Consider the following 25967-nt stretch of genomic DNA (forward strand, 5'->3'; position numbering starts at 1 on the left):
CTGGCCTCACTGGGTTGGGAGTGCAGGGGTGATGTCACTGCGCCTTCCCAGGAAGGGTGGAACAAAGGACAGAGTCCCCAAGGACAGGCAGCCTCATCCTCAGCTGGCCCGCTGGGTAGGTTTTTTCCCTCCCTTTCCCTCCTTCCGGTTTCAAAAGTGTTTGTTGTTCACCAAGTGCTCCATTGTAAGAGGACACGTTGAGTTGGCCGGGCTTTGTGTCTCTCGGCTGAGCCCGTTTCCTGCCCCTTGTGTGTCGTAAGGGTGTTGATTCTGGTCCAGTCCCTGGATGGAATCTTCCATGCCTTTTCCAGTAAAGCCCGAGGAACTTGAGCCCTCCGTGATTTTTCTAGCACGCTCACGCTACCTGGAGCCTGCTCCTGAGGCCGGGGGCAGAGAGCTGGGGAGCAGGAGAGCAAGCTCTCATTCCTTGTTTAAGTTTAGTTTTGAACCTCTCTTCCTTCTGTTCTTTCCTCCCTTCTTCCAGGAGGTTCTGAGGACCCCAGCAGCCTTGGGGAGCCGTCCCCTCACAGATCCTCAGCCTGTCCTATTTCCACTCAGTTCCCTCTGCTCCGCCCCGTAACCTCTTTGTTTGCTTGCATCTTCATGGGGAGGAGGGTTGCAGTTAGCCTCCAGCTCTTCAGGACAGGGTGCTGTGGGAGCGCACTGTCTTTAGGAGGAGATCCTCGGATCTCCTCATAAAGGAACCTGTTAATTCAGAACCTGAAAGAAGCCGGGGCTGTTGCTGTAATGTGAGATTCACCCGAAGCAGTGACAGTTGACTGGGGACACATTTGTTACTTGTTTATTTAGAAATAACTTAATCCAAGCAGGTTTTCATTTTGACCTTGTTCCCATGATAGGCTGGGTGTGGTAGTGATTTGGAGCCCCAGACCCTTTAATAACAACCTAGGATACCCATCAAGGGCTTTATTAGAGACATTTCCAACTGTGTAGCACATAAAAGATATTATAATTTAGAAAAAAATTAGTTGACCCTAAATGCACCTGAACCTCGAGTTACTTGCCATCTGTGACATGTCCCTAGGAGAAGCTTCATGTGTCTGTGTACTCTGCTCTGGACCTGCTCTTTCAAAACAGCCAACCTTCGGCCAAAAAAATACAGCTTCTGTGTCGCTGTCATAAAGTTACTGTCCACCATGATGATTGTGTGATGAATAATGCATGGGATCTTTTCTCTGCGACCGATCATGATGTTATTGGTGCAGGTCTTTTTTCAGTCTGCGCTGTGCCCCTCACTGCCTTTTTCCTTGTTCCCCCTATCCTGCCCTTTCTGATCCCTTGCTTTCAGTTGGCCTTTGTTGCGAGGCAAGGCCCTCTTTCCCTCTGGCGGGCTGTTCCCTCAGGGGAAGGCTGGGCCAGGAGGAGCTGCTGGCTTCAAAGGTGGGCAGCTGTCTTGGCAGGTGGCCCGGTGGCCTCACCTGCCAGGTTGGCAGCAGTTAAGGCTCATCTCTTGTTGCCTCTGCCTCATTCCCTCCCTGTGGTGGGTGGAGGCCTCAGCAGAGCCTTCCAGGCAGACATTCCCAGGATACCCTGGCCAGCCTGGGAACCCAGTACACCCAGGCCACCAAGTTCGTGCCCCATCAGCAAGGGTGGCTTTTTAGCTGTCCCTCAGTGATGCTGAAATACACAAAAAGTTGTTGGAGTCTGCTCCCTTTTTTGTAGATTGGCGCATAAACATCTTGGTGGGTTTGGGCCTAACGCTGAAAGGAGGAAGTCTTGGGTCCTTTTTAGGACAGATTTATGCTGATGGAACTGGAAGTGGGGTGAGTATGTGACCAAAGAGTAGCTCAATAGAGGACAGTCAGGGAGTGTGAGTCGGTGGGTCCAGGGCACATTGGGCGGATCCCTGTCGAAGACCTCCAACAGCCTGCATTTAGAACATTCTGCAGAGGCAAGAAGATGGGAAGCCTATTTGTATGAAATGTGAAGGGCCGGTTCTAGGCACGTCTGTCTAGAGTTTTGTGCTTTGAATTGGGCAGAACTTGATCACTGAGGCTTGGAAAACTTAATACTGTTTCCTGGATGATTTAGACGTGCAACTACCCCACTTTGGACCATAAACCAGCAGTTGCCTTTTCAAGGAACGGTTGAAGTTTGGAGATGATAGTCGTCCACTCACTTTACGGAAGGGGATACTGAGCCCAGTGTCTCAGCACGTTTTTGACGAAACCTCAACCTCGGGCCCAGGCCCTGCTCTCCCGGTGCCTGGCCAGGTCTCCTTGTACTCTGCTACGCTGCCCACCATTTTCTCTGCTGTTCACTGAACATCCCACTCAGCAGATCAAGGTCATGAGTGAATTTATCTCGTCAGGTGTTGCCTGATCCTTTGTACCTGAGAGAAGCAATTTCTGGCTGTCTCCTGAGCTCTTCTGCCCCAGGTCCTTCTGTGTACTGTGTGCGTCCCGCACACTGGGGAGGAATAATAGCTGACACCCACGTTAGAAACTTTACCAGTCAAATATTATACTATCGAGCAGGGCTGCAAAGGACCCCACCGTGACCTGCTCCGTCGTGTTGCCTCTTCAGCAGAGGTGGGAGGAAATGAGAGGAGTGTGAGCAAAGGAGGCTCTGCTGGTGGTTATGCTTAGGGGCTCCAGTGTTCAGGGGTTGTATGGTTCCTCTGTTCGCGAGTTGTTGACCGTGCTTTAGAGGAGCTAAGGCTCATTACAGTTGACTTCTGCTCTTCTTCCTTTGGCCAGGGTCTCATGCCCCCGCTGGCACACACCCACCACTGCCCAGGCTGTGGTTGGTGGTAAAGCGAGCTCTCCTCTGCTTGCAGATGAACGTGAAGCCGTGCAGAAGAAGACCTTCACCAAGTGGGTCAACTCCCACCTCGCCCGGGTGTCCTGCCGGATCACAGACCTGTACACTGACCTCCGGGATGGACGGATGCTCATCAAGCTGCTGGAGGTCCTCTCCGGAGAGAGACTGGTAAGAGGGGATGTGAAGTGTGGGACGCTGTAGGCGGGAAAATGTTTTCTTGAAAAATCACGTGTGGACCTGTCTCCTGTTGATTTCTGCAGTTAATGGTTGATATTTTTGAGGAGGAGACTCTTGATAAGTGAGATGAGTACGCTGGGGGAAGCTCCAGGGTGACATTCTGAGTCTGGGTGACTTTCCTGAACTGTAATGAAGCGGCTTCATTCTGGTTATTTGCAAGGTCACTACCTTTGGTCGGAAAGATCTTGGCTGGTGTCCCCTGTTGAACAGGGCACGGTGCTGGAAATTTAAGGGCCAGCCTTGGGTGCTAGCTCCAGGGTATACCTGTATCCCTTGAGATCATGGAATAATTTTAAATTTGTGTCTTACTGATTCTCTGGAAAATCTGAGTTGCTGTTTTAAGGTGGCAGGAACTGACTTCAGTGGTCCCTGGTGTATTTTTGGTTTCTTCCGTGCACACTTTTTGTTTTGAGGGTGGAGGGAGGGGCTGGTGCTGTGTCTCCTTGGAAACTTGGAGCTTTGATGAATTCCTCCGAGCCTTTTTGGGCAGGGGAGTTGTCAGCCTCCAGTGAAACTGTTCTCCCCATTCTGTTTCCCAGAGCTGCCATGGCTGTCTCTGATGTGACTTTTGTCTATGGACCTTAAACTGAGGAATCTTAAACCAGTCATTGTAACTGACCCAACAGGTTTTGTCTCGCCTTGGTGTGGAAATGGGTGCTGTCTTCTGCCAGAGCACAGGCAGTTCCATAGGTGCTGGTGGGGGCCCAGCCAAAGGCAGGCTGACGCCCAGGGATCGAGCCCACATCTGCAATGACATCACCAGGAAAACATGATGCTGGTGGTTGGCAGGGCTGCCAGAAAGCCTTACTTTTAACTCGAGCTCCACCCTGTAACTTGACAACCGCGGTGGGTCTGCATGCAGACCGACCCACACACCTCTGACCACAGGCAAGGGGCTGCAGTTGTACCCTGTCCTGTCATTAGCCCACAGACAGAATGGCCCCTTTGAACCCGGGTAAGAACAGTCAGCTTTCCCTTTCCCTGCCCCTCCGTTCAAGAACAGCCTCCTCTAAGAGACAGTGAAGCCCCGTCTCATCCTCAGTGCCTTTTGTCCACGTGCTCTTTGTTCCCTGAGCGTGCATGTTTTGTTGCCTCGTTTTCTTGAGAGGTTGTGGGTCAAGCTAGACACACTGGATAAACAAAGGAGGCTTCTGCCTCCATGACTGTGATGCTTCCCTGAAGGCGGTTTGTAAGGTGGAAGTGGGAGCAGTGGGTCCACATGGGGAGGGTCGATCATTTTGGTTTGTTTTTTGACGTGAGTCTAGGCCAGAATTATTGTGATATTCATCTTTAAATACAATTTTGGTAACCAGGCTTTCTCAACCGCCCCACATTTTTTTGCCTTTTAATGTTTAACCTAGTACGATTGTCTATTGATTTTTTTTTTTTGAATGATGTTTTGAAAGTAGCTAAAAAAAAAAAAAAATCATTAAAGTTCACCTGAAACTAGAAATTAGTTTGAACATTAATTTTTGTCCCAACAGGGTCCCGTCTTCAGGGCTGTGGGGAGTAAATTGTTCACCCTGGAAGGTCCGTAATTCTTTCATACCAAGGAGATTGTGTCCTTGATAATGTCCACATAATAAACGGGATCAGACCCTTTGCCCTTTATTCTGGAAAGGGCAGCAAAAACATTAGGGAGGGAAAAAGCAACCAGCAAAACATAATTCTTGGTTGTTTGCAGATACCTCCCACTCCTCTCTTTATTTGCTGCCAGCGGTCTATATATATATATATATATATATATATATATATATTTTTTTTTTTTTTTTTTTTTTTTTTTTTTTTTTGCAGTGACCCAGAGGCCTGGGAGAGTAGAGATGGAGAAACATGAGAGGGCTGCCATCTCCATCCTCTCAGGCAGTCAGTGGCAGAAGCTGTGTTTAGCCATGACTTACCACTGTGTAAAACCCCAAGAGCCTTGACTTCTTTTATTATCCTTTCCTCACAGCCAACTTGTGACTATAGTTTGGGCAGTCTGATTAATCTTTCTTATTCCAAAAGTAAGGATACCATAGATAGAGTGAGCTACAGCTCTTGTTCATTTGTACTGGAGATTTTCGGCCTCTTTGGCCCCGTGGTTTATTTGGTTCATGGAGCCTTCTGGAAGGGACACAGACCACGCTCTGCTGTTGGCTGCAGAGGCTGCCAGGGACTCAACGTTAAGAGACCCTCCACGCAGGAGAGGACATCCATCCATGAGGGCTTGCCCCAAAGGATTCTTGCATCTTCAGATTCCAAAACAAATGAGGTTGCTAGAGCTCCCAGGCCTGGGTAAATTAATGTCCACAGCTAAACGGTTGTGTCATCAGATAACATTCAGTCAGCGCTGGGCTTTCTGCACCAGTGATCCAAAGCCCTGGGTCACATAAACATTTGCACTCCATCTGGAGCCATGTCTCCATCGGCATTTCAGCGCCAGCATTTACCACCAGCTTGACAGTAGGTAGTAGATAAATGTTTGAGGGACTGCAGTATCTAAATTTATTTTATTAATAGATTCTTGGAGCCAGCTCGTCCCTCTTTACAGAGGGGGAAATTTGTCTTATTTTTACTGAGTGAAGTTCAAAGAAATACATTAGCTTAATGATCCAGAGCATTCCACCCTAACCCCACCCTGCATTTCGGCTTAATAAAATTTGAGTTAGATTTGAGCAGGTTTTGGGTAGGCATTTTGGGTTATCAAGTCACTTGATTCCAATGTACTGGGGAACATGAGAGGGCAGGAATCCTCACGTCTGGTCCTGACTTGGGCGGGATCTGTGTCCGGAAGTTGTCGCTCTCTTTGCCGCAAGGTATGTCAGATCCTGGAGCAGTGAGGAAACTCTTTGGCTGAGCCCGGAAGCTGCTGCTAATCGGGATTGGGTTGATGACAAAGAAAACCTTTCCTTTCCAATGTGTTACTCTGAAATTACCATGTACTATAAGTTCATAAATGTCTTGCTTTAAAGTTCCATAAAGAATATAGACCAGGGGCTTCCCTGGTGGCGCAGTGGTTGAGAGTCCGCCTGCTGATGCAGGGGACGCGGGTTTGTGCCCCGGTCCGGGAAGATCCCACATGCCGCGGAGCGGCTGGGCATGTGAGCCATGGCCACTGAGCCTGCGCGTCCGGAGCCTGTGCTCCACAATGGGAGAGGCCACAACAGTGAGAGGCCCGCATACTGCAAAAAAAAAAAAAAGAAGAAAAAAGAATATAGACCACCCTTTACAACATCAACTGACCAGGTAAAAGCAGTCACTGTGCTGGTCACTTTGTCGTTGGTCCTAGGTCCCAGGGCCAGATGAGAAATGGGACTTGAGGGGTAAAGGTTTGTCCTGAGCAACCCACTGACATTTGGAGGGAGTAGGGCCTCTGGACTTCGGGGGTGAAGTGCAGCCCACGGCTCCTCATCCAGGTTCGAAGTTGGCCAGTACCTGCCCCCTTCCCTTTGTGGGCCTCAGCATGAAGGATGGTTCTGAATGAGACAGTTTCCTGCCTTGCTCCTGCCAGACCGAGCCCTCGCCTCTGACCGCGAGGACAAGGTTTTCTGAACATTTCTGCCCTCCCCCCAGCCCCTGCCATTTCCAATAGCAGGTATCACTGATTTGGGGTTGCTTGATGTTTTCCTGATATTCTGTCTTCTTATTCTGTTAATCAGTCTCAAAGAAGACAGTGCAACAAAAAGAGGATTTTGTTTTTAATTTTTATATATATTTTTTACCACCGTTAATTCCAAAACAGGCTGAGCTAGGTGGAGAAGATAGATTTACCATGAGATTTGCTAAGCCTTAAGTAAATCCTACGTTGAACTACCCTGAGTACGTTTTACATAGAGCCTTTGTTAGGAGAACATGCTGGCATGTATTGTTGTAGAAACGGGGTTTTATGGACTGGCCACAGAACCTTCCTGTTGTTTGTAATGTCTCTTGTGTGGGAGAATTTGCTTTTGTTCTAAACAACCAGACACAGAAGAATGCCCCTGTTAAATTCAGGTCTAGTTGCACAAATACTAAAAGTGAATTAATAGTAACAGGTAATAGTAATACCATGTGATAAAGTACTGAATGAATGGCCCCCAAGCCCTAGAGTTCAGAAGGGGAAACGGGCCTTCTGGGTGGGGTGTCAAGGAGGGACCGCATGTCAGCCGTGAGGAAGAGTGAAGAGAGCGCTTGGGGAGGAGTGGCAGGAGGGAACAGGTGTAGGGAAAGCATCCTGGCTGAATTGGAGTTTGTTTTTGGAAGGAGTGATGATGGTCAGTCACTTTTAGTGTTTTCTGTCACACGCATAATGTGTTTAGTTCTCACAGTCTAATCAAGGGGACAACGTACGCTTTATAGGAGAAACAGGCAGTGAGTGACCAGGGCCTCGCCCAAGGCCAGTATCACTACTGAGGAATATAACTTGGACTGCAGCCTACTCTCCTGTCTGTTGGTCCCCTCCTTTCTCATTGAGCCCTGCTAAAGGAGAAGATTCTCCTTGGGGGTGGGTCCCAACCAGGAAGGAGATGGGCAGGAATTAATGGAACAAAGTACGTTGTTTCCTGTTTAATTTTAATTGGGCAAGAATCGTTTATACTATTCTTAAAGCTCAAAGTGTGATGTGTAGGGAGGTGTTTGGGGACATAATGTGAAATGAGTTTGGCTGTTGTATCAGAGGATATTTTGGAGTTCCTATCCCCAAATCCCAAATTCCTATCCCATCCTACCCTCTGTATTAAGTAGAGGTGTGTGTGTGTGTGTGTGTGTGTGTGTGTGTGTGTGTGTGTGTGTGTGTAGCAAACACTGATTTTTGATTAAAAGGCAAAAATATAAGCAAGTATCCATTGCTCTGATATACTGAGACCAGCAGTGTCTTTTCTCTATTTCTTCTTCACCTAAACGAGAGATCAGGAGGCACTTTAGAATTCACCTTGCATGCTAGTGAGTCTTTCACCCCGCAACACATAGGTTGTATTTCATAGCTGGAAGGGACTTTAGTGGCCACTAAGTTAGATCCCTTTATTTCATAGGTCCTGTAGGCCATCAAGGCCATCCAGCTGGCATGTGGCAGTCGGCCTCTCCCAATTCCCAGGATTGGTGTTCTGTCTACCCTGCAACCCTTGGAGAGCTGTTGTTCCAGGTGGCTTCAGGGTGGCTTTGGATACCCATGAAGAAAATCAGAAGGAGTGGGGCTTACCAGAGTAGAAGAGTGGCCCAGCTCCCCAGGGTCCCCCCAAAATACCCTGCCAGGAATCCTCCCTTATGTCTTCCTCTTCTATTCAAGGAGGCTAAAAATGGCTCCAGGAAACATTTGCTTTTTCTTTTCCATCTCTAGACTCTGACAAAAAGCCTGCCATCGTGAGTACTCCACAGTTCTGCAAATGCTGATGCCCCACAGCGTGTAATCTATCCAGACTCCAGGCTGAGTGACAGTCGGGGCAGAGCCATGGGGGGGTGGGTGGGGGCAGCATCCAGCTCCCTCCTTCCTTTCTAAGGGCCTTGGGCCCACTTGGCGAATTTGCCCAGGACCACACCGCTTCTCAGGGGCAGGGCTTGGTCTAGCTGCTCTAATAAGCAATCAGGATTATATTGTCAGTTTCTGGAGGCTGGTTAGTTAGCCCTGTAATTCCCACTCCTCTTTTGGAGTTGGAAAGAAGATGGGTCTGGAGTAAGGCCCAGATGGGTTAGAGCTGTGGCTGATAAAGATTTGGGACTAGAAGGGACCTTGGGAAGGGGAAACAGGAAAAGCACCCGCAAAACACAGGCCCTGGTGCGGAAGAGCAGGGACACTTGTTAGATTGATTTGAAGGAGGATCTGTAAAAATTGGCATCTCCTCAGAGGAGCCCACGCCTGCAGAGCCCCCCTTGCTTGAGTTGCACACGAGTCTGGTATTGATCTTTGCCTCCTAAGTGGCATCTCAAACTGCCCCATCAGAAAGGACCCAGAGGACAGAAATGCGCACGTTACCGTGGGAACGGACCTGTGTCGCACTAGGAACTTGACAATAATTCATGGAGAAGAGACAGGGCAGGTTCCTTTTCTTGGCAGAGCGAGCCACTCTTGGGGCGTGGCTTGTGTTTATCCCTGAGCGATGCACCCCTCCCCCAGTTGCACTGTGTTCAGTTCTCTCCATTGTTATCTCTTCTTCCTCTTGAGAAGATGGAAGTTGAGTAAAATAAAAATAGCTCTTTTAAAAAAAAGGGAAAACTGTCTGCCAGATGGGAACCCAGCCTCGTAATTTCCTTTCACGTAGACGTGTGTGTACTGCCCTCGGTTCCCGGTGTAGCAGGAAGAGGACGCGCTCTGGAATCCCGGCTCACCGCACACCAGCCAGCCGTGCGCCATCACCTCACCCCTCTAAACCGGCATGTTCTCATCTGCAAAATGACAAGAATAATAATAATTATTGCTGTGCAGTGTTAGTGTGAGGATTAAATGTAAACCACCTAACAGGTTAAGATAGTGGCACAGGAAATGGCAGCTAAGAATTTTTAGATCTTGGGAGTTTTGCCGTTTATATGACCCCGTGTGTTTCAGTGTATATAGTTCTGTGCAATCATTAACCCTTCTAAAATAAATTCTCTGTAGTGATTGCCCCCTAAACTTGCCGAGGTACCGTGCGTTAAAACACTTCGGAAGCCCTCTCTGAAGCGGATACAACATGAGTTCCAGGAGTTGGTATTCTTGAGTTTTAGTCTTGATTCTTACTCCCCCTCCTTGTGCTGCCCGTACATCATCTAATCACGCCACGTCTGGTTTATTCTTTTGGCTTACAAAGGGGTTAATATGCCACCGAAGATGAGTGAGCTTCAATTGAGATGAAATGTGGGAAAGTGTTTGAAAAACAGAGAGAGAGAGGTATAGTGAGGCAGTGAAGCAACTTTCACTGCACAACATTTAGCCTAGTTTGAATTACTAGCTGCACAGCATAACAGTAATATTTAAAATCTCTCTGTAAATCATGCTTTCCAGCCTTGTTTCCTAGTAAGCTCTGAGTCATAGAGGTCTTACTGTGTATAGAGGCCTTAAGTGTTGAGGTTTGGGTGTTTTCACATCCTCTCCGCTCTCTCGTCCGATCTCCCCTCCCTCCAGGCACCAGCCAGTCATAAGTTTTCTCTACCACCTTTTCCTTTTATTTCTGTCCAGAGTTTAATTTGGGGTGTCAGGATTAGAAGAGTAATATCATTACCATTATTTGGGGGCACATTCCCTTCTGGTATTAAATTTGCCTGTCAGCTGACGTATACCAACTTCTCTGCCTCTCAGTGGGAGAGTTCTATCTAGACCCTGAACATTTTCTGTTGTCTAACAGAGAGGTGTGTTATTTCTAAACAGTTTGAAGCCCAAGTAGCATGGAGAGGCGGAGCCCCCTCTTTTAAGTAGAATTGTTGGGAGGAAAATCCTTGAGGCACCCCTGTTGGTAGACACACTTTGTGGGTTTGAGAACACCATAATCATTAGTTCACCATTTCATTTATGTAGCGGCCCTTTGAGATAATTATTCATATTATCCCCATGTTATGGATAAACAGGCATTTGAGAAGTAAGGCACTGATTTGCTAGAAAGTGGGGAAATTGTAACTTAAATGTGGGCATTTTAACATTAACGTCATCTTCTACACTGAATTGCCCAACAAAAGTATATACAGAGGTCCAGTTTGTTCACGTTTTATGTTTTCAAAGATATAAAGGCCAGGAGCAGTAGGAAAATTAAAAATAAAAAAAAACTTTAGGGGGAGAAGAGCAGAGTATCATCCCCCCAAATCTTGGTTTGATTTTCGGGAGAATTGCAAAAAAAACCCAAGTGGGGTGAGGGGGTTCTCCTGAAAGTTTGCCATTTCCTCTGACTTTTGGAAATTGGTGAGGTTTGTTTTTTAACCATTTGAGAAGTCTGATCATTTACCCAGAGATGTTTCTCTGCCGTTTTTATTTTAGTTCCTTCCTTTGTGTTCCCATGCACTAGTGTTTCTGATGGCTGGTGCTGGAGGGGACTTACGTCGTGTCCAGGTCTGGGGTGAACCATCCTCAGATCCCACCTGGCGTGGCCAGTCAGCATCAGCTCGGCGCCCCTGCCACGTGGCGTTGGGCTTTTCCAGCCTGCAGGACAGCGTTTGGACCCCTCTCACAGCCCTCCCCCTCCCACGCCCTTGCACCCCATACTCACGTGGAAACGAACACACAGTCAGCTGGGATTTTGTAACGAGAGAACAGAGGCTTGAGCGGTGTCTCACGTGCGTTTGAAGTTGAGTCTTTCAAGATAAAGTCTACGAGGACCAACTGTAGAGTTACGCCTGCTGCAACCTGGGAAGGTCCTGGCAGCCCCCAGCCTATTCCTTGTTCTCCTGTTGCTCAGGCCTTTCTGTCCGATGACAGAACTAAACAATTTAGTAAAGAGTTTGATGTCCTTTATTCAAGGGGACACAGTCCGTGGACAGAGGCGTGCAGTGCCTCACAAGTGGTGGAGCATGCTTCCCTAGGGATTGGGGGTGAGAGATTAGAAAAGGGGCAGCGCGGGAACAGGGCGTGACTGGCTAGGAGGTTGGAGGTTTCCTTAGGAGGCGAGCGGGTCCTGTTTTCTGGGGCGCAGTGAGCTGGAGGACTGTGATGGGTGTGTGTTGGGGCTCCTTGACAGCTGTTTCCCTCAAGGGCAGTCTGACTTAGGTTTGTGACGTGGGCCGAGCCACTGGGGTGGCCTCTCTTTTGTGGGTCCTGGTACTTGAATTAACTTCACCAATTCTAAATTCCATCTACACTGTTCCTCTCGCACTCAGTTAGGACATAACCTTTTCTGGCCTCGCAGATACCTGCTGCCATTAGGAGAACGCTTCCATCCCTGTTGCTCTGCGGTCCTGGGCGTATGGTGCCTGACACACACTGTTTGGTCACAGGCTCGCTGGTCAGGGCACAGGCATTAAAGAGACGAGAGGAAGAAGCCTCTGTAGGGCAATGAGAAGTGTCAGGAGCCCCTGCCCCAGAATTCACATGCTTCCTTAGAGGCAGTTAATCCCCACCCCTCGACTCTGAACAGAGTTTCAGCAGGAGCCACCTGGACACAAGAAGAAGGAACCGCTGTGGGTGGTCACTTTGTCAACCTCAAGAAATGACCGCCGACCCAGAGAAAATGAGAACCGAAAGCTGGCCCGCGAGAACCAGGTGCCGAGTCTGGGGACTTCTCCCCCGAGGGCTCTGGGCACACCCGCCTCCATCAGGACCAACTCCCCTGTTAGGAGGGGGCCCATGGGAGGAGGGTGCTGGGCGCGCCTTGGAAGAAGCGGGCTCCAGTGTCGGCCTCAGACTGTATCTACACAGTCGCTCACGGAATCTTCAATGGAGTCCACCGCTTTCTCTTTTAAATATCTGGCCTTTTTCTTACCTCGCCATATTGCTTGATTTTGATGTAATGTTATCACTTGACCTAACATGAATAACAAATCCTAGCATTTCTGACATACCTGAAATGTATTAGTTGTGACGTTTCTGAGAGACGATGCCTTTTTGCAGGGTGGGGGGTTGGGGGAGGTTGGGGGAGGTTGTAAGTAAACTCTTACAGTGCAGACTTCCCTCGATGCCCGAAGAGGGATTGGTTCCAGGACTTGCGCGGGTACGGAGGGCCGACTGGAGCGTGAAAAGCTTGACTTTTAGAGACATTTCTTTCTCCATTGCTATTATTTGAAAAAATCTGCCACTTGTGGTAAGGCCTCTGGCCGTAATCTTATTTCCTCGGGGTCAAGGCACATTCTTGTATGCTTGCCAGTCCTTTCTTGTAGAAGAGAAAGTCAAGAAAAAAAATAACGTAATCTGAGAATGGGTACTTAAAGTGGTCACTTGTTAGCCAAGTTATCTTCTCTTTAAATGTTTTCCATCTAGCACTTAACTGAGGATCTCAGCTACAGAGGGTAAAGTGGGAAGCAGGCAAGACCTTACCATAGGACTGGCTGCCGCCCACACCTGCGTGTGCTCAGGTTGCCACGCACCTGGCTGCCTCTCCTCTGTGAGGCCGGCTCATAGCACACACCGCTGCCCAGTCCATCTGTGGGCGTTCAGGTCACTCCATGTAGGCCTTGGGCTCTGAACCGGACCAGAGGCCACCGAGAATACAGCAGGAGTATAAAGCATGATCCCTGCTCTCAAGCCAGTAGTCAAGTTGGAAGTAATAAGAACAACACATACGAAATAACAGCAAAAATATAAGATATGTGATTAGTTCCTGAACTCTGTGGTCCAGACAGAGACCACAGTTGTATAGGTTTGGGGGGGAAGGGGAGACCTGTGAGAACTGGAATGGTTGGAAATGACTCCTGGAAGGAAAGATGTGCCTTAAACTGAACCTTGAAAGGTGGGTGGGTTACAGTGAGTTGGCTGAGGAGGTAGGATGGCAGCCAGGCCAGGTTCATCTTCTGGCCAGGGGGATGTGGGCAACCTGGTGGCAGCTTTGTAGAGTAATGAGATCAGCCTGAGGTGCACCCTCAGCTAGAAGGGGGAGTAACGGGCGATAGCGAGGAGGGTGGGAAGGATGGAGGCGGGCGATGGAGGCATGAGCTTGTTCTTGACACAGGAGATGATAGAGACCCGTTGAAAATTTCGAGAGTGTGTGTGTGTATCTTTACCTATTGCTTTGTTTATTTAAAATGCTCACCTTGAAAACGCCTTTTTTTGATTTAGATATAACTGATTAAAAGGAATAGACATTTGAGGTAGTCAAATTAGACTACTCTCGTATTTTTCTTACTTTATCCTTTCTTTCCAATAAGTCACACCCTTTTACTCAACCCCCCTCCATCATCCTCACAAAACCAGCACTTGAAAATTCTGCGGATTTGGTGGAGTGTCCCCCCTTTTTCATTTTGAGCCAACCTTGGGAAACAACCCGAACCAGCAGGTGGCAAGCCTGTTCTTACGTTTAAAGCAGCTAGAAAATCCTCAGAGGGGTTTCGCTGTGCACCTGCAAAAATGACATGGGTGGCGGTAGCAGCTCTGAAATTCTTTATGAAAATTGGGTTCCTTTTTCTCCAAGCTTCCAGCTTCTGTGCTCCTTTGTAAATTGTGTCACTTCCGTGATTAAACAAAAACCTCTGAAGAGTGATCGGTTACCATCCCTTAAGTAAACTTTTCTAAGGCTGTTAGGTAAACTCTGCCCTTGGACTGAATGAGCACGTTTTTTTTAACGTTTTGGTGTGGGTCGGAAAGCGCTGCATGAATGGGCACGTGTGCACTTTCTGGGCTGTAGTTCTGAGCTGGTTTCTGCCCTCTTGGATGATCTGTTTCCACCTTCTGCTCATCTGTTTTAGCCTAAACCCACCAAGGGACGAATGCGCATCCACTGTCTGGAGAACGTGGACAAGGCCCTTCAGTTCCTGAAGGAGCAGAGAGTCCATCTTGAGAACATGGGGTCCCACGACATCGTGGATGGGAACCACCGGCTGACCCTTGGCCTTATCTGGACCATCATCCTGCGCTTCCAGGTAAGGGACTTGGCCCGGCGATTTGGCCTCCCAACTGGGTGTGAGCATCCCTGTGAAACTGGCCTCCCCATTCCAGAGGGACCAGGAAGACCAGGTTGAAATGTCTTCTCAGAGTCAGGTGTGCAGAGCGGCAGGTCAACGTTTGGCTGTCCTGTAGGCACGTGGCAGCTAACCATATCCTCCTTCAGTTCTGCCAGCCCCTGAAAATCTTGACTCTCCTGGCAAATAAGAGGGTTTCCTGGGCTGCGTCTCGGCCCACCACTTCACCGACACCTACTGTAAACATCTGGTGTCTGCTGCTCAGCTCTCAGGAGCAGAGGTGTAAGGATGCGGTCGATGCTAGGTTCCTACCACTGGGCTGTTTGAACTTCGCCAGGTTGTGGCATGCATCATAGAATATCTTTAGGCGAAGCTGCTTAGGATCATGACACATGTGTGGGCTCTGTTTTCACCTTCTCCTTCTCCTTCGGATGTGAGGAAGCAGTTTTCAGGGGGGATGTGCAAAAAAGCCTTATGCGTGTTTGACCTGGTGACGATTTTATGGGTTTGTTATACCCGAGCGAAAGGTTCTAAGTATAGAAATACTCTAAGCCAGAAGGTCCTCTCAAGGTCATTTTGTCCAGTTCTTTCACTTTATGAGGGAAGGGAGGAGCCTTGCCAGGGATCACACAGCCAGTCAGGGCTGCTGCGCGTGCTTCCGACCCCTTGGAAGAGAGCACAGCCTTTCTTGTCTGTGAAGCACCTCTGGCCTGATTCCTGGTTCTTTCTCCAGGCTGTTGCTTCGTGCTCCTGCTTTTCAGTTAAAATCTGAAATTCAGGAAACACTTCTTACCATAGCGTCCGGTTACTCTGCAAACAAAAGTCCGAACAGTCCTGTCTCCACCGTGGCTGTGTTCTCTGTATCTTCCCTTCCTGTTAAGCCCCTTTGATGAAGTTTGATTGATTTTTTTTTTTTCCCTAGGTAAATAAAAATCTCACCAACAAAGGGCCATGTCAGAAATCAAATTATAGCTCTCTTTGTATTCTTACTAAAATGCTGAAATCAACCTCTAACCAATCGTTTTCCTTCTGCTCCCCTCGGGATCGGGCAGCTCTAGTTTAGTGGTCTGGGTGGGTATGTGGGAGGAGGGAGGGGGTAGGGGACCAAACCAGAGCTGTACAGAGACACTCCCTGCATGGGGGGTTCCTAAGCCTGGACCTGCCTTGGGAAAGCCGCTTACTCGTTCAGTTTCTCTGAACCCAGCTCCAGTGCTTCTAATTAAATAGGTCTGAGGCTGGGAACCACTGTGAAGGTGAGTGACATCGTTAGTGGAGATTTAATTGCAACAATCAGTGACTTTATTTTGCAAACAGAACTCTTCTGCAGGTTTCTGTCATTTAGTTCCTGAATTATTTGAAAACAGAGTGAATACCATTGCGTTCACTAACTATTGCTCTGGGCCTTAGGCCAACAGGACTCTCCTGGAGCATCGCCTCAGTTCTGTAGAGTAAAAAGTCCTATTTCTCTTGCCTTTGGCCTGTAGTAATCAGAGCGTGGAAGGGCATCCTGACAGTGGCCTCTCTTGACAGCGGGTCTTGTGCCCATGACGGGGAGCTGGCACACACAGCCCTTTCCAGGATTCTCGGCATGAATTGGGTTGCATCATTGACTAATTAGCTTCCTGCCAGCTTGCTTTTTTCTGTGCTTGAACCTGTAAATGCTGATACGTAGTTTCTCCCTTTCCTTTGAGGCTGATGTCACTGCATGGCCTGCAGTGTTGGTGTCTGACATGACCCCGCCTCCCACAGCAGTTTTATCAAATCATCCCCCGCTCCACAAACACATATTGATTCTGCACCAGCCAAGGCCCAGCTCACATTCTGCGTCCTCTGTGAAGCATCCCATGTATCTACAAAGATCTCTCTCCCCACCGCCCCCCAGCTCCTGAATGTGCAACCTTGTCTTACATTTCGTGTGTGTGTGTGTGTCCAGAGTCTCCAAGACGTGGCCTGCCCTGATATGTGTAGCAGGTGTGCATTAAATACCAATGATGACAGGTTTTATGCCGCTTTCCCTTAAAAGAGAGTAAAAGATGGTGTGAGAAACTGGAATGAAAGTCGTCGAGTTTGCCTGGTCCACATAGGGAGCTGTCTTCATTTCAGAAGGGTAGATATTGTTTCTGAAAGAACAAGTCTGGAAACAGATTCCCTTCACACTGAGGCATAGGAAAGCTGATGGGGGTTAATGTGTAAAATTCCACCTGCCTTTCCTGGTGAGTCTGTGTCTTACTCCTTGAGCGAAGGTTATTCTTACACACTCTTTGGAGTTTATGCAAGCTCAGACTTCACTTACAACAGTTAAAAATGGAGAATTTTTTTTAGAAGTGTAATTATTTCAATTTCTAGGTGTTTTTCCTAGTTGAAAGTTTCTAACTTTTTAATCTTACATGTATGTGTTTTATCCTCCTCCTACCACTTTCTCTTAAAAAGAATTCTGGGACGTGTTTCTAGATTAAATGGAAAGACCTTTGACAGGGGCCAGCACAGGGAAGCTTGGAATGGTTAGAGCTGAAAGAGAGGCCAACACCCTTTCCCCTGACTCCATCCCACATTTTATCATCATAATCAAGGAACTAAAGGCAAAGGGGTATTTAGAGCATTTGTTTAAAATCATGTAACTGGTAGGCAGCCCGTGATCCAAAGAGCTGACATGTATGGATCCTTACTAAGAGCCCAGCCCTTCGTACTTTGCATTTGTTCAAGTGTACAGCACGAGATAGCCACCCCTCAGAGGGGAAGCCGAGGAACTCGCCCAAGGACACGCGATAGGTGGGGGAGCCTGGATTCGGACCCAGAGAGTCTGACTTTGGTGCCAGTAGACCGGGCTCTGTGTCCTGTTGAGAATCAGCGGCCTGAGTAGCTGATGAATACAGGCTCTCTTAGTCCATTCAGGCTGCTAAAACAAAGTACCACAGATTGGGTGGCTTCCATACAGTAGAAATTTATTGCTTACGGTTCTGGAGGCTGTAAGTCTGAGATCAGGGTGCTAGCATGGTCAGGTGAGGGCCCTCTTCCGGGTTGCATACTTCTCATTGAGTCCTCACATGGTAGAAGGCGCTAGGGATCTCTCTGGAGCCTCTTTTATAAGGCACAAATCCCATTTATGAGGGCTCTACCCTCATAACCTAAGCATCTCCCAGAGGCCCTACCTCTTAACACCATCACCTGTGGGGCTTAGGATTTCAGCATGAGAGTTGGTGCGGGTGTGGGAGACAAGCATTCAGACCATGGAAGCACAGCATTTAAGGGCACTCTTTCTCTGAGAGTTTGGGTCCGTTTTCAGGAAATGGTGCACGCGCTGTCCTCATCAACGAAGGACTCACTCACCCTGGGGTAAAAAAATCTTTGGTTGTGAGAAAACAAACGGCATTTTTCTAGAGTCTGCTGAGGTTCAAGGCGTACCGTATGAACCACCGTTCTAGCTTGTAGTTGGAGAGGACGGGCTATGTTGGGGGTAGAAATGACCCCTAATCGGTTCTTGGAAGTCAGGCAGGTAACTAGTCTTCACTTCAGTCTTATCTTTGTGCAAAGTAGAGAACCTAGTTCTGGTTGGTGTTTCTAAGAAGTGAACCCTGGCTTCAGAAAGCAGTTCTCACTGACCCTTGGAGTAGGCAGTCTGCAGGGCTAGGTGTTGGTCTAAAGTTTACTCTTTATGTATATGCAGACCTGTTCTTCTGTGGCTCTCATTAGGAAGCTAACGCATCTATTGGTCTAATATTCCTCTGTAAATCTTAGATCCAGGATATCAGCGTGGAAACTGAAGACAACAAAGAGAAGAAATCTGCCAAGGATGCCTTGCTGTTGTGGTGCCAGATGAAGACAGCTGGGTGAGCACAGGCTCAGGGGGTTAGGGGCTGCTTCTCCCAGGACTGCGTTCTACCAGAGTCATCACTTACAAGGTGTTGACGAGTATCTTTTCCACCACTTCACTGAGACGTCTTGTTGACTCACAAGCAGTTGATGCACTGACGATTCAGCTAGCTCTCGGAACAGGAGCTGATTTCTATCCTGGACCTGTCATTTGCACAGTCAGTTTCCCTCTGTTTATGAAGGAAGTTCCAGAGAGAAGTTAATCTTGAATTTGAAAACCCTGAAACCATGTTTAAGAATCTCATCCATGATACTTGTAAAAAGTTGTGGGTTTTCTCCTCTCTTGAATTTCTGTTGCTTTGGGAAGCTCTGTGCAGTAAACTTAAGGGTGGGTGGTCTTTGTACATGATCTCAGTTTCCCTCTCTTTTATTCTTTCCTTGAAATTTCAGTCAAGATATTTTTTAGAGAATTGCATCTTGCTTATTGCTCACTGAAACTGTCGGAGCTCCTAGGTACTGAGAATTGGTTTTGTACCAGGTTAATTTTGCACCAAGTCAGGACTACTTGGAGGACAGCTGTAACTGTAATGGACGTGATCAGTCAGTGGTAACTATGGAAACCATGAAGAGTGTAAGGCTTAGTAAGGGGATCAAGTTAGGAATGAACTTTTAATCAACCACAGGTAGAAAGTTATTAATAATCAATGTGGTGTAGAGTAGCTGATTGACTGCGGGTAAGTTTCAAACATAGGGAAGTGTTTCAGGGAGGTACTAGATTTACAAAGCTTCATCCAGTTCAGAGGGATAAGGAAGAAGGAGAGCTGAGTGTTTGAACAGGTAATCCCAGCTACTTCCTCGCCTGGAGTGCCGTGTGAACTCGGGTCTTGGTGTCTGCCGGGTTCTGATAGCTGTGCTGGGGGCGTGGAAAGCCAGTGAAGCAAGGAGGCCTCAGAGGCATCTAGTTGTGGTCACTTTTTTTCTCAGTAAGCCTGGTGTTTTCAGTCGAGGACGCAGATCACAGATCGAATTACCAAGAAAGAAAAGCCATGTGGGCATGTGTTTTATTCTTATTTTCCAACAAGGAGAAGTTGAGGCGGATCTTAGCTTCGATTTGATTGTCCTTATTGATATTCACTGCCCGACATTTTCACAGTGCCTACAGACTTTTTTTTTTTTTAAACACTGTGTTTAGCAAAAGCACAGACCTTCGTTTGATGATTGTGTCGCTCTTGTCTTGTGCCTCGTGTTTGTTAGGTATCCCAACGTCAACATTCACAATTTCACCACTAGCTGGAGGGACGGCATGGCCTTCAATGCACTGATACACAAACACCGGTGAGTCCTTAGAGGTCATGCTAACAATTTGGGGGTGGAATGTTGACATCCTCGTGTAGCAGATCTGGGTGACTTTCAGTCCTCATGTCCGTTGCCCTCGCTGTTGCATCACGGTGGAAATTCCTGCCTTCCCCGTGAGGAAGGTGAGAGAGAATGTGTAAATTCTCCCAAACCAGAGAAACAACTTAACCCATTTTCTTCATAAACTTTGAGGTTGTTTATTAAAAAATCGGGTTTCATTGTTTGATGATTAACTAATATTGTAGGCTTTTACACTGCTAAGTGGACACTTTTGGAGTAGTCCCACTGGTCACACGGTGTGTTTTCAAGGCACGGTTTCAAGCCCCTGTGATAAATCTTTGTTCCACTGTTGTTCTACACAGGCCTGACCTGATAGATTTTGACAAGCTAAAGAAATCCAATGCACACTACAATCTGCAGAATGCATTTAACCTTGCAGAGCAGCACCTCGGCCTCACTAAACTGTTGGACCCCGAAGGTAAGGACTCCAGGGGTCAAAGGTGGGACCTTCGGCATCTCTAGCACTGAGGAGTAAATATAAAATCTGCTTTGTGTCAGTTTGTTTAATTTGTACGATGTGCTTTGGGAATTATCTAAGGAAGAGGAGTTTAATTTTGGTGTGGCAGTTACTTGAGGATTTGTGTAAAGGATTACGTCTGAAAAGGCCTTGAGAGATGAGTATGATTTAAACACGTGCCAGAGGAGAGGGCGTGGCAGGCAGAGGGATCTGTGTGAGCAAAGGAACTGCGAGAAAGAGGAAGGTGTGACTGGGGACTAACAGTTTATTGGGAGTGGTGTTAGCGTGTTGTTGGGAAACATACAACTGGAAAGGTGGGTGGGGGCCCAACAGGTTACAGTCTTTAGAGGTTATTCAGCAGGCACTGGGGCGTCATTGAAGCCTCTTAGCCTCTGTGCTCAAGGAAACGAACCTGCCTTAGGCTCTCCATACACGCCTGTTGACTGACGTTCATCCCACAGTGGCAAGAGCGTGGTCTGGCCTGGGTAGAGATAGGGGCAGGGGCCTCCTTAGGAGACTGTGTGGTGTTTGTTCCTGAGCACGAAGAGCTTCAGTGAGGAAGGTGCACCCGGAACGTGTGGGTGGCAGAAGGAGTAGCACGCGCAGTCCCTCCTCGTGGCTGGCTGCTTGGCGGCCCAGTCTCTGCACGGAACCAACCTCTCTGCTCTGCGGATCCCTGCAGCAGGACCCTGCAGACTGACTGCAGGTGACGTGGAGCAGACCTGTGTGGGACAGTCCCATAGGTTGTAAATCCCTTGCTTACCAGAATCCTAACTGTAGGCTTCATCTTAGCATGAGCTATCACAGGAACGTTTTCTGATGTCGAGAAGCATTGAAGACGTAAGAGGATTTGTTTGTAGGGCTGGAGCTTTTTAGACCCTCTCAGCTGCTAGCAGATAGTAGAGAGAAAAGACTGTATGTGAGTGAAAGTTTAAAGTTCTTATAAATATAGAACAGGAAGTTGGACTCCCCAAGGGCAGATCGAGGTCAGGAGGCTACCAAGCAGGCGTCTTGCTATTTTCCAGTGCATCAGAGGCACTGATAGTTTCACTACAGGAAGCCGAGATAAAGTTATCTTTGTGCCAGCCCATTCAATGATTTCTCAATATAAACACGAAACTAAAATTCCTTGGACTGTGATAAATCTTTGTGCTTAACCCCTGCCTTACTCTGGAAAGGCATCCTCCCTGAGCCCCCGAGCTCTTTGTGCTTAGATAAAGAATCTTTTTTTTTTTTAACCACTATGACAAAAAGAAATTTAATAAGTTGCTCATTAGTTAATCTTTCTAATCACCACCCACTACTTAAAGGGGATGGATGTTCCCCAGATCATTCGAAGACAAGGAGCTAAAAGAAGCAGTCGATGTCACTTATTCTGTGGGTTTGATCTTGATGATTAGCTGTCCTTAGCTGCTGTTAGTTGTCCGGTGCCCCAGAGAGCATCAGTTACAATAAAATTGTGAGCAGGTTAGAAAAGGTTTTGCTTGCTCGCTCCTTCCCAGTTATGTCGACATTTTACGTTTATTAAATTACATACAGGGATGGCATTTTTTCCTGGCCTTCCTGCAATTCTGTATCCACGGGGCCCACTTTGATGGGGCCAAACACACACAGGAGTTGGCCACAGGGGCCCTGGGGTGGGAACAGTAGCTGTGGCCCCCTCTGCCATCAGCTGCCTCAGTGACTCTGGGCAGGGAGCTTTCCCGCCCTGTGCCCTGGTAGTCAAGTCTTTCAAACAAGAGAAACAACCTGCCTCACACCGGGCTGCCAGGAAGGATAGAAGTGAAGGCGCGCGTGCGGAGGCACATTGAGAAAAGAGCCCCATACGTCAACAAAGAGCCATCTGTGTGCTCTCTCCTCCGTCTATCCTGAGTTGAGTACTTCCCTCGACATTGCCATACCCTGAAGACTGACCAGCTTCATTCATTTGCTCCCTCCCTCGATAAATATTTATTGACCACCCACCCTGTATGTAGACAGCGCGTTAGGAGGTGGGGAGGCACGGTGGCACAGGGCTTCCCAAGGCTGGGTTCCTGCCTCGGAAACTCAGTCCTGTAAGACTAATGAAATGTGCATAAGTAATCATAGGACCTGGCAGAAAGCAAACGATAAACAAAGCCCTTTAGGGAACAGAGGAGACAGTCATTCCAGCTGTAGGGATCGGAAATGGCTGTGTTGGAGTGGTGGCTTCTGAGCTGGACCTGAAGGGTAAGAAGAAGGTGATGTGCTGGGGAAGGCCCTTTCAGACAAAGGGAGGCTGTAACCGGAAAGAATATTGGGGATTGAGGGGTGGTAAATAGTCCAGTTTGGTTTAGATCTATAGTGCCTTAGAAGAACCAGTAGGCTATAGAACGAGAAATGTCTAGAATGGCACTTGGCACTTAGAGGAAGTGTGATAAATATTCGATGGATAGATGGAAGGGAGGGAGGGAGGGAAAGAAAGTTAGGGCAAATTGTAGAGGCCTTTGGGGTCTATACTTTATTTTTCAGACTGCAGGGCACTTCTGAGTAATTTGGGCTTGGGAGGAAGCTGTGCTTCACAGCTGTGCTTCTGGAAGATCAGCTAGGCAAGGTGTGTAAAGTGAATCGAGTAGCAGGGAGACCCATTGAGGAAGCCATTGCTTCAGGTCTGGTTATGTGACCGTGAGAGCTGGACCCGAGAGTGACAATAAGGATTCCATAAATAGAATCATCAGGTCTCAGACCCGGTGACTAACCGGATATATGGGTGACAAGGAGATAAAGATGTCCATGGACTTAGTGGCCGGGAAAGATTCTGGTGCCACTGGCAGAAATAAGGACCACAGAGAAACACAGACCAGCTTAGGGGTCGGGGAGGCAGGGAGGTGGATGTGGTGTGTCTGGGTGGTAGCCACGTCAGTGAGATATCTGACTCAATTCTTACTATGTTCTTCATTTCTGCTTAGTAGTTTTGTATATATTTTGTCATCTCGGCGGCCTGGGGTCCTCTAGAGAAAGGATCATGTCTATTAAGACTTTTATGTCCTTCTGTCATACAGAGTGAAGTAAGTCCGAAAGAGAAAAACAGATACCGTATGCTAACACATATATATGGAATCTAAAAAAAAAAAGTGGTTCTGATGAACCTAGGGGCAGGACAGGAATAAAGACGCAGATGTAGAGAATGGACTTAAGGACGTGGGGAGGGGAAGGGTAAGCTGGGATGAAGTGAGAGAGTGGCATGGACATATACACACTACCAAATGTAGAATAGCTAGCTGGTGGGAAGCAGCCACGTAGCACAGGGAGATCAGCTCGGTGCTTTGTGTCCACCTAGAGGGGTGGGATAGGGAGGGTGGGAGGGAGACGCAAGAGGGAGGAGATATGGGGATATATGTATAGGTATAGCTGATTCACTTTGTTATACAGCAGCAACTAACACACCATTGTAAAGCAATTATACTTCAATAAAGATGTTAAAAGAAAAAAAGACTTTTATGTTCTTATTGCAGTAGAAGGCACTTATGAATGTTCATATAATAAAAGAGCCAGGGAGGTGATTTCATCCCTGTTAGTTAACTTTATAATTAACACATCAATGGCAGAACTCTCAAGCCCAAAAAATGAAGATACGGGCCTGTGCAGTGCTGAGCAGCTGTTCCAGGTTGTTCCTGCTGCCTGGTTGGCGGTGCCGTGAGCAGAGTACTGAACAGAATCTTCTCTGGGTTGCAGATATCAGTGTGGACCACCCCGATGAGAAGTCCATTATCACTTATGTGGTGACTTATTACCACTACTTCTCAAAGATGAAGGCCTTGGCTGTTGAAGGAAAACGAATTGGAAAGGTGAGCTCACACCACTTTTGTAAGTTGTGAGACATAATTAAGGTTCACATCTTGATGTGCCGCCACCATGCACTCAGACGTTTAGCTACTGGGAGTTCGTGGCAGGTTCTCCACACGGCAGGGAAGTGGGCAGCAGCCTCTCGATCCCAGAGAGTAACAGGAGGCAGGAGTGGTGGGTGGCTAACATACTCAGGAAGGGATTTCAGGGGGATCTCAGACCCGGAAACACCCCTCCCCTCAACCTTGCCAGGAAATTGGGTATTGAAAATCTGATTGAGTTGCCTGATGTCATGGACGTGGAAGTCCTACTTACCACGCTTGGAAAGGCCTCATCAGTGTCACGCTTTTTAAACTTTTTTGTTTGGCTGACGTTCCCCTGCCATATGTTTCAGAACACCGCAGATCAGATGACATTGTCTTCTCAGTGCAATGGAATAGAAAATCCGTGGGCGTTCATGGGACAGGACCAAGCAAAATAGAGCCCTTTTTGTTCCTCTAGGAATTTCGGAGCTGAGGCATCAGGAGTCATACAGGCAGGATCTGAAACCCTTGCCTGGGGGTTGGGAGGTTACAGAACCAATTACAGTTGAGTTAAGCTGTCATTGCTCACAAACGATAGCCACGGTCTGAGTGCTTATTAGCACATGGTTCTTGGAGTTTTAAAAACTCTTGTGCCAAAGTCTCATAGAACCGTTTTCAGAGCCAGCGCTGAAGTGTGTGTGGGCTCCCATAGGGCTGCAGTCATGTCTCCCTTACGCAGGGATACGATCCTGTTTTTCCATTTTTCTGACTCTTGTTTACAGGTGCTCGACAATGCTATTGAAACAGAAAAAATGATTGAAAAGTATGAATCCCTTGCCTCTGACCTTCTGGAGTGGATTGAACAAACCATCATTATTTTGAACAACCGCAAATTTGCCAACTCGCTGGTTGGGGTTCAACAACAGCTTCAGGCCTTCAACACCTACCGCACTGTGGAGAAGCCGCCCAAGTAAGATGCAGAGTGTAATGCCTTGCCCTTCTTATGGGGAGAGAGGTGATTGCAGCCGCAGACCCCTGTTTTCTGACTTGCATGGTCTCATCTCTCAATGAATGCCTCTCGCCAGCGGCCTGTCCTGCTCCTTTTAATCTGAGCCTGTATTGCCGAGATGTATTCCAAATTATACTCTCTGTGAGCCCTTTCTAGCAGAAATGTGCCACTGGTATGTGTGATACGTGAGAATCCCAAGAAACGGTGCAGGTCCCCAGTTCCTTATCCAAAGCTCTTGCGCCTCATGTATTTCAGAATTCCATCGTTTCTGGATTTTAGAGAAGTAACAGGGTACATGCCAGGTGGCTCTGAGGCAGTTAACTCATATCAAGCCTCCTCACATATCTGTAGCAAAACATGTAATTATTCACACTGTGTGAATTAAAAAAAACAGTAGTTTCATATCCGTTCAGATCAGGTTTTGCTGCCCCCAGAAGTCTGATTTTTCACGTATTTTAAAGATACGTAGTTATCCAGTAAAGATTGTGGCCCTTATCTCTTGCTTATTATGACAAGTGGCCCTTATCTCCTTTTTCTGAAAACTCCACTCAGTTGTGAATTCCTGGCTGAGGTCTCCACAACCCATTGACAGTGACCCTAGGTGGTCGTTTGAAATGATCCTTGTTGAATGCCTTCAGCTGTGCTCTCCAGATGAAGCAAGTTCATCATCCGCGGCTTGGGGTCTAAATCTTGTTTGAGTTGATTAACAAAAGAGTAGCATTCTGTGCCCTTGACTGTAAATCTCAGCAACAACCGCAAACCACAAGAAAAACCCCACAGTTTGGCACATACTGAGGTCTTCAGTACCCCAAAACTAACCCACTGCTGTTTCTCTGACACACACGCGTTTCACATAAAAGTCAGACCGGAGGTAAATGCCTGTTAAAATTGTGAGGCTGCACGAAGTGTGTTTATTTTATTTTATTTTATTTTTTTCTCTAGAAGTAGATGCATTTTTCCTTTTGAA

General features: G+C 47.6%; 1 protein-coding gene across 5 annotated transcripts in view; it reads left to right on the top strand.

Moving 5' to 3' along the window:
* Positions 1-25967, top strand: part of SPTBN1 (spectrin beta, non-erythrocytic 1) — a 199221-nt gene that overhangs the window by 126132 nt on the left and 47122 nt on the right. For all 5 annotated transcript variants that reach the window (XM_032652749.1, XM_032652752.1, XM_032652750.1 and 2 more), the window contains 7 exons: positions 2801-2952; positions 14269-14442; positions 18217-18308; positions 19546-19626; positions 20010-20125; positions 23858-23970; positions 24774-24961. In XM_032652749.1, the coding sequence (XP_032508640.1) occupies positions 2801-2952; positions 14269-14442; positions 18217-18308; positions 19546-19626; positions 20010-20125; positions 23858-23970; positions 24774-24961 (916 nt within the window). The remainder of the gene's footprint in view (positions 1-2800; positions 2953-14268; positions 14443-18216; positions 18309-19545; positions 19627-20009; positions 20126-23857; positions 23971-24773; positions 24962-25967) is intronic.

The sequence above is a fragment of the Phocoena sinus genome, chromosome 13 (genome assembly GCF_008692025.1).
Source record: "Phocoena sinus isolate mPhoSin1 chromosome 13, mPhoSin1.pri, whole genome shotgun sequence".
NCBI lineage: Eukaryota > Metazoa > Chordata > Mammalia > Artiodactyla > Phocoenidae > Phocoena > Phocoena sinus.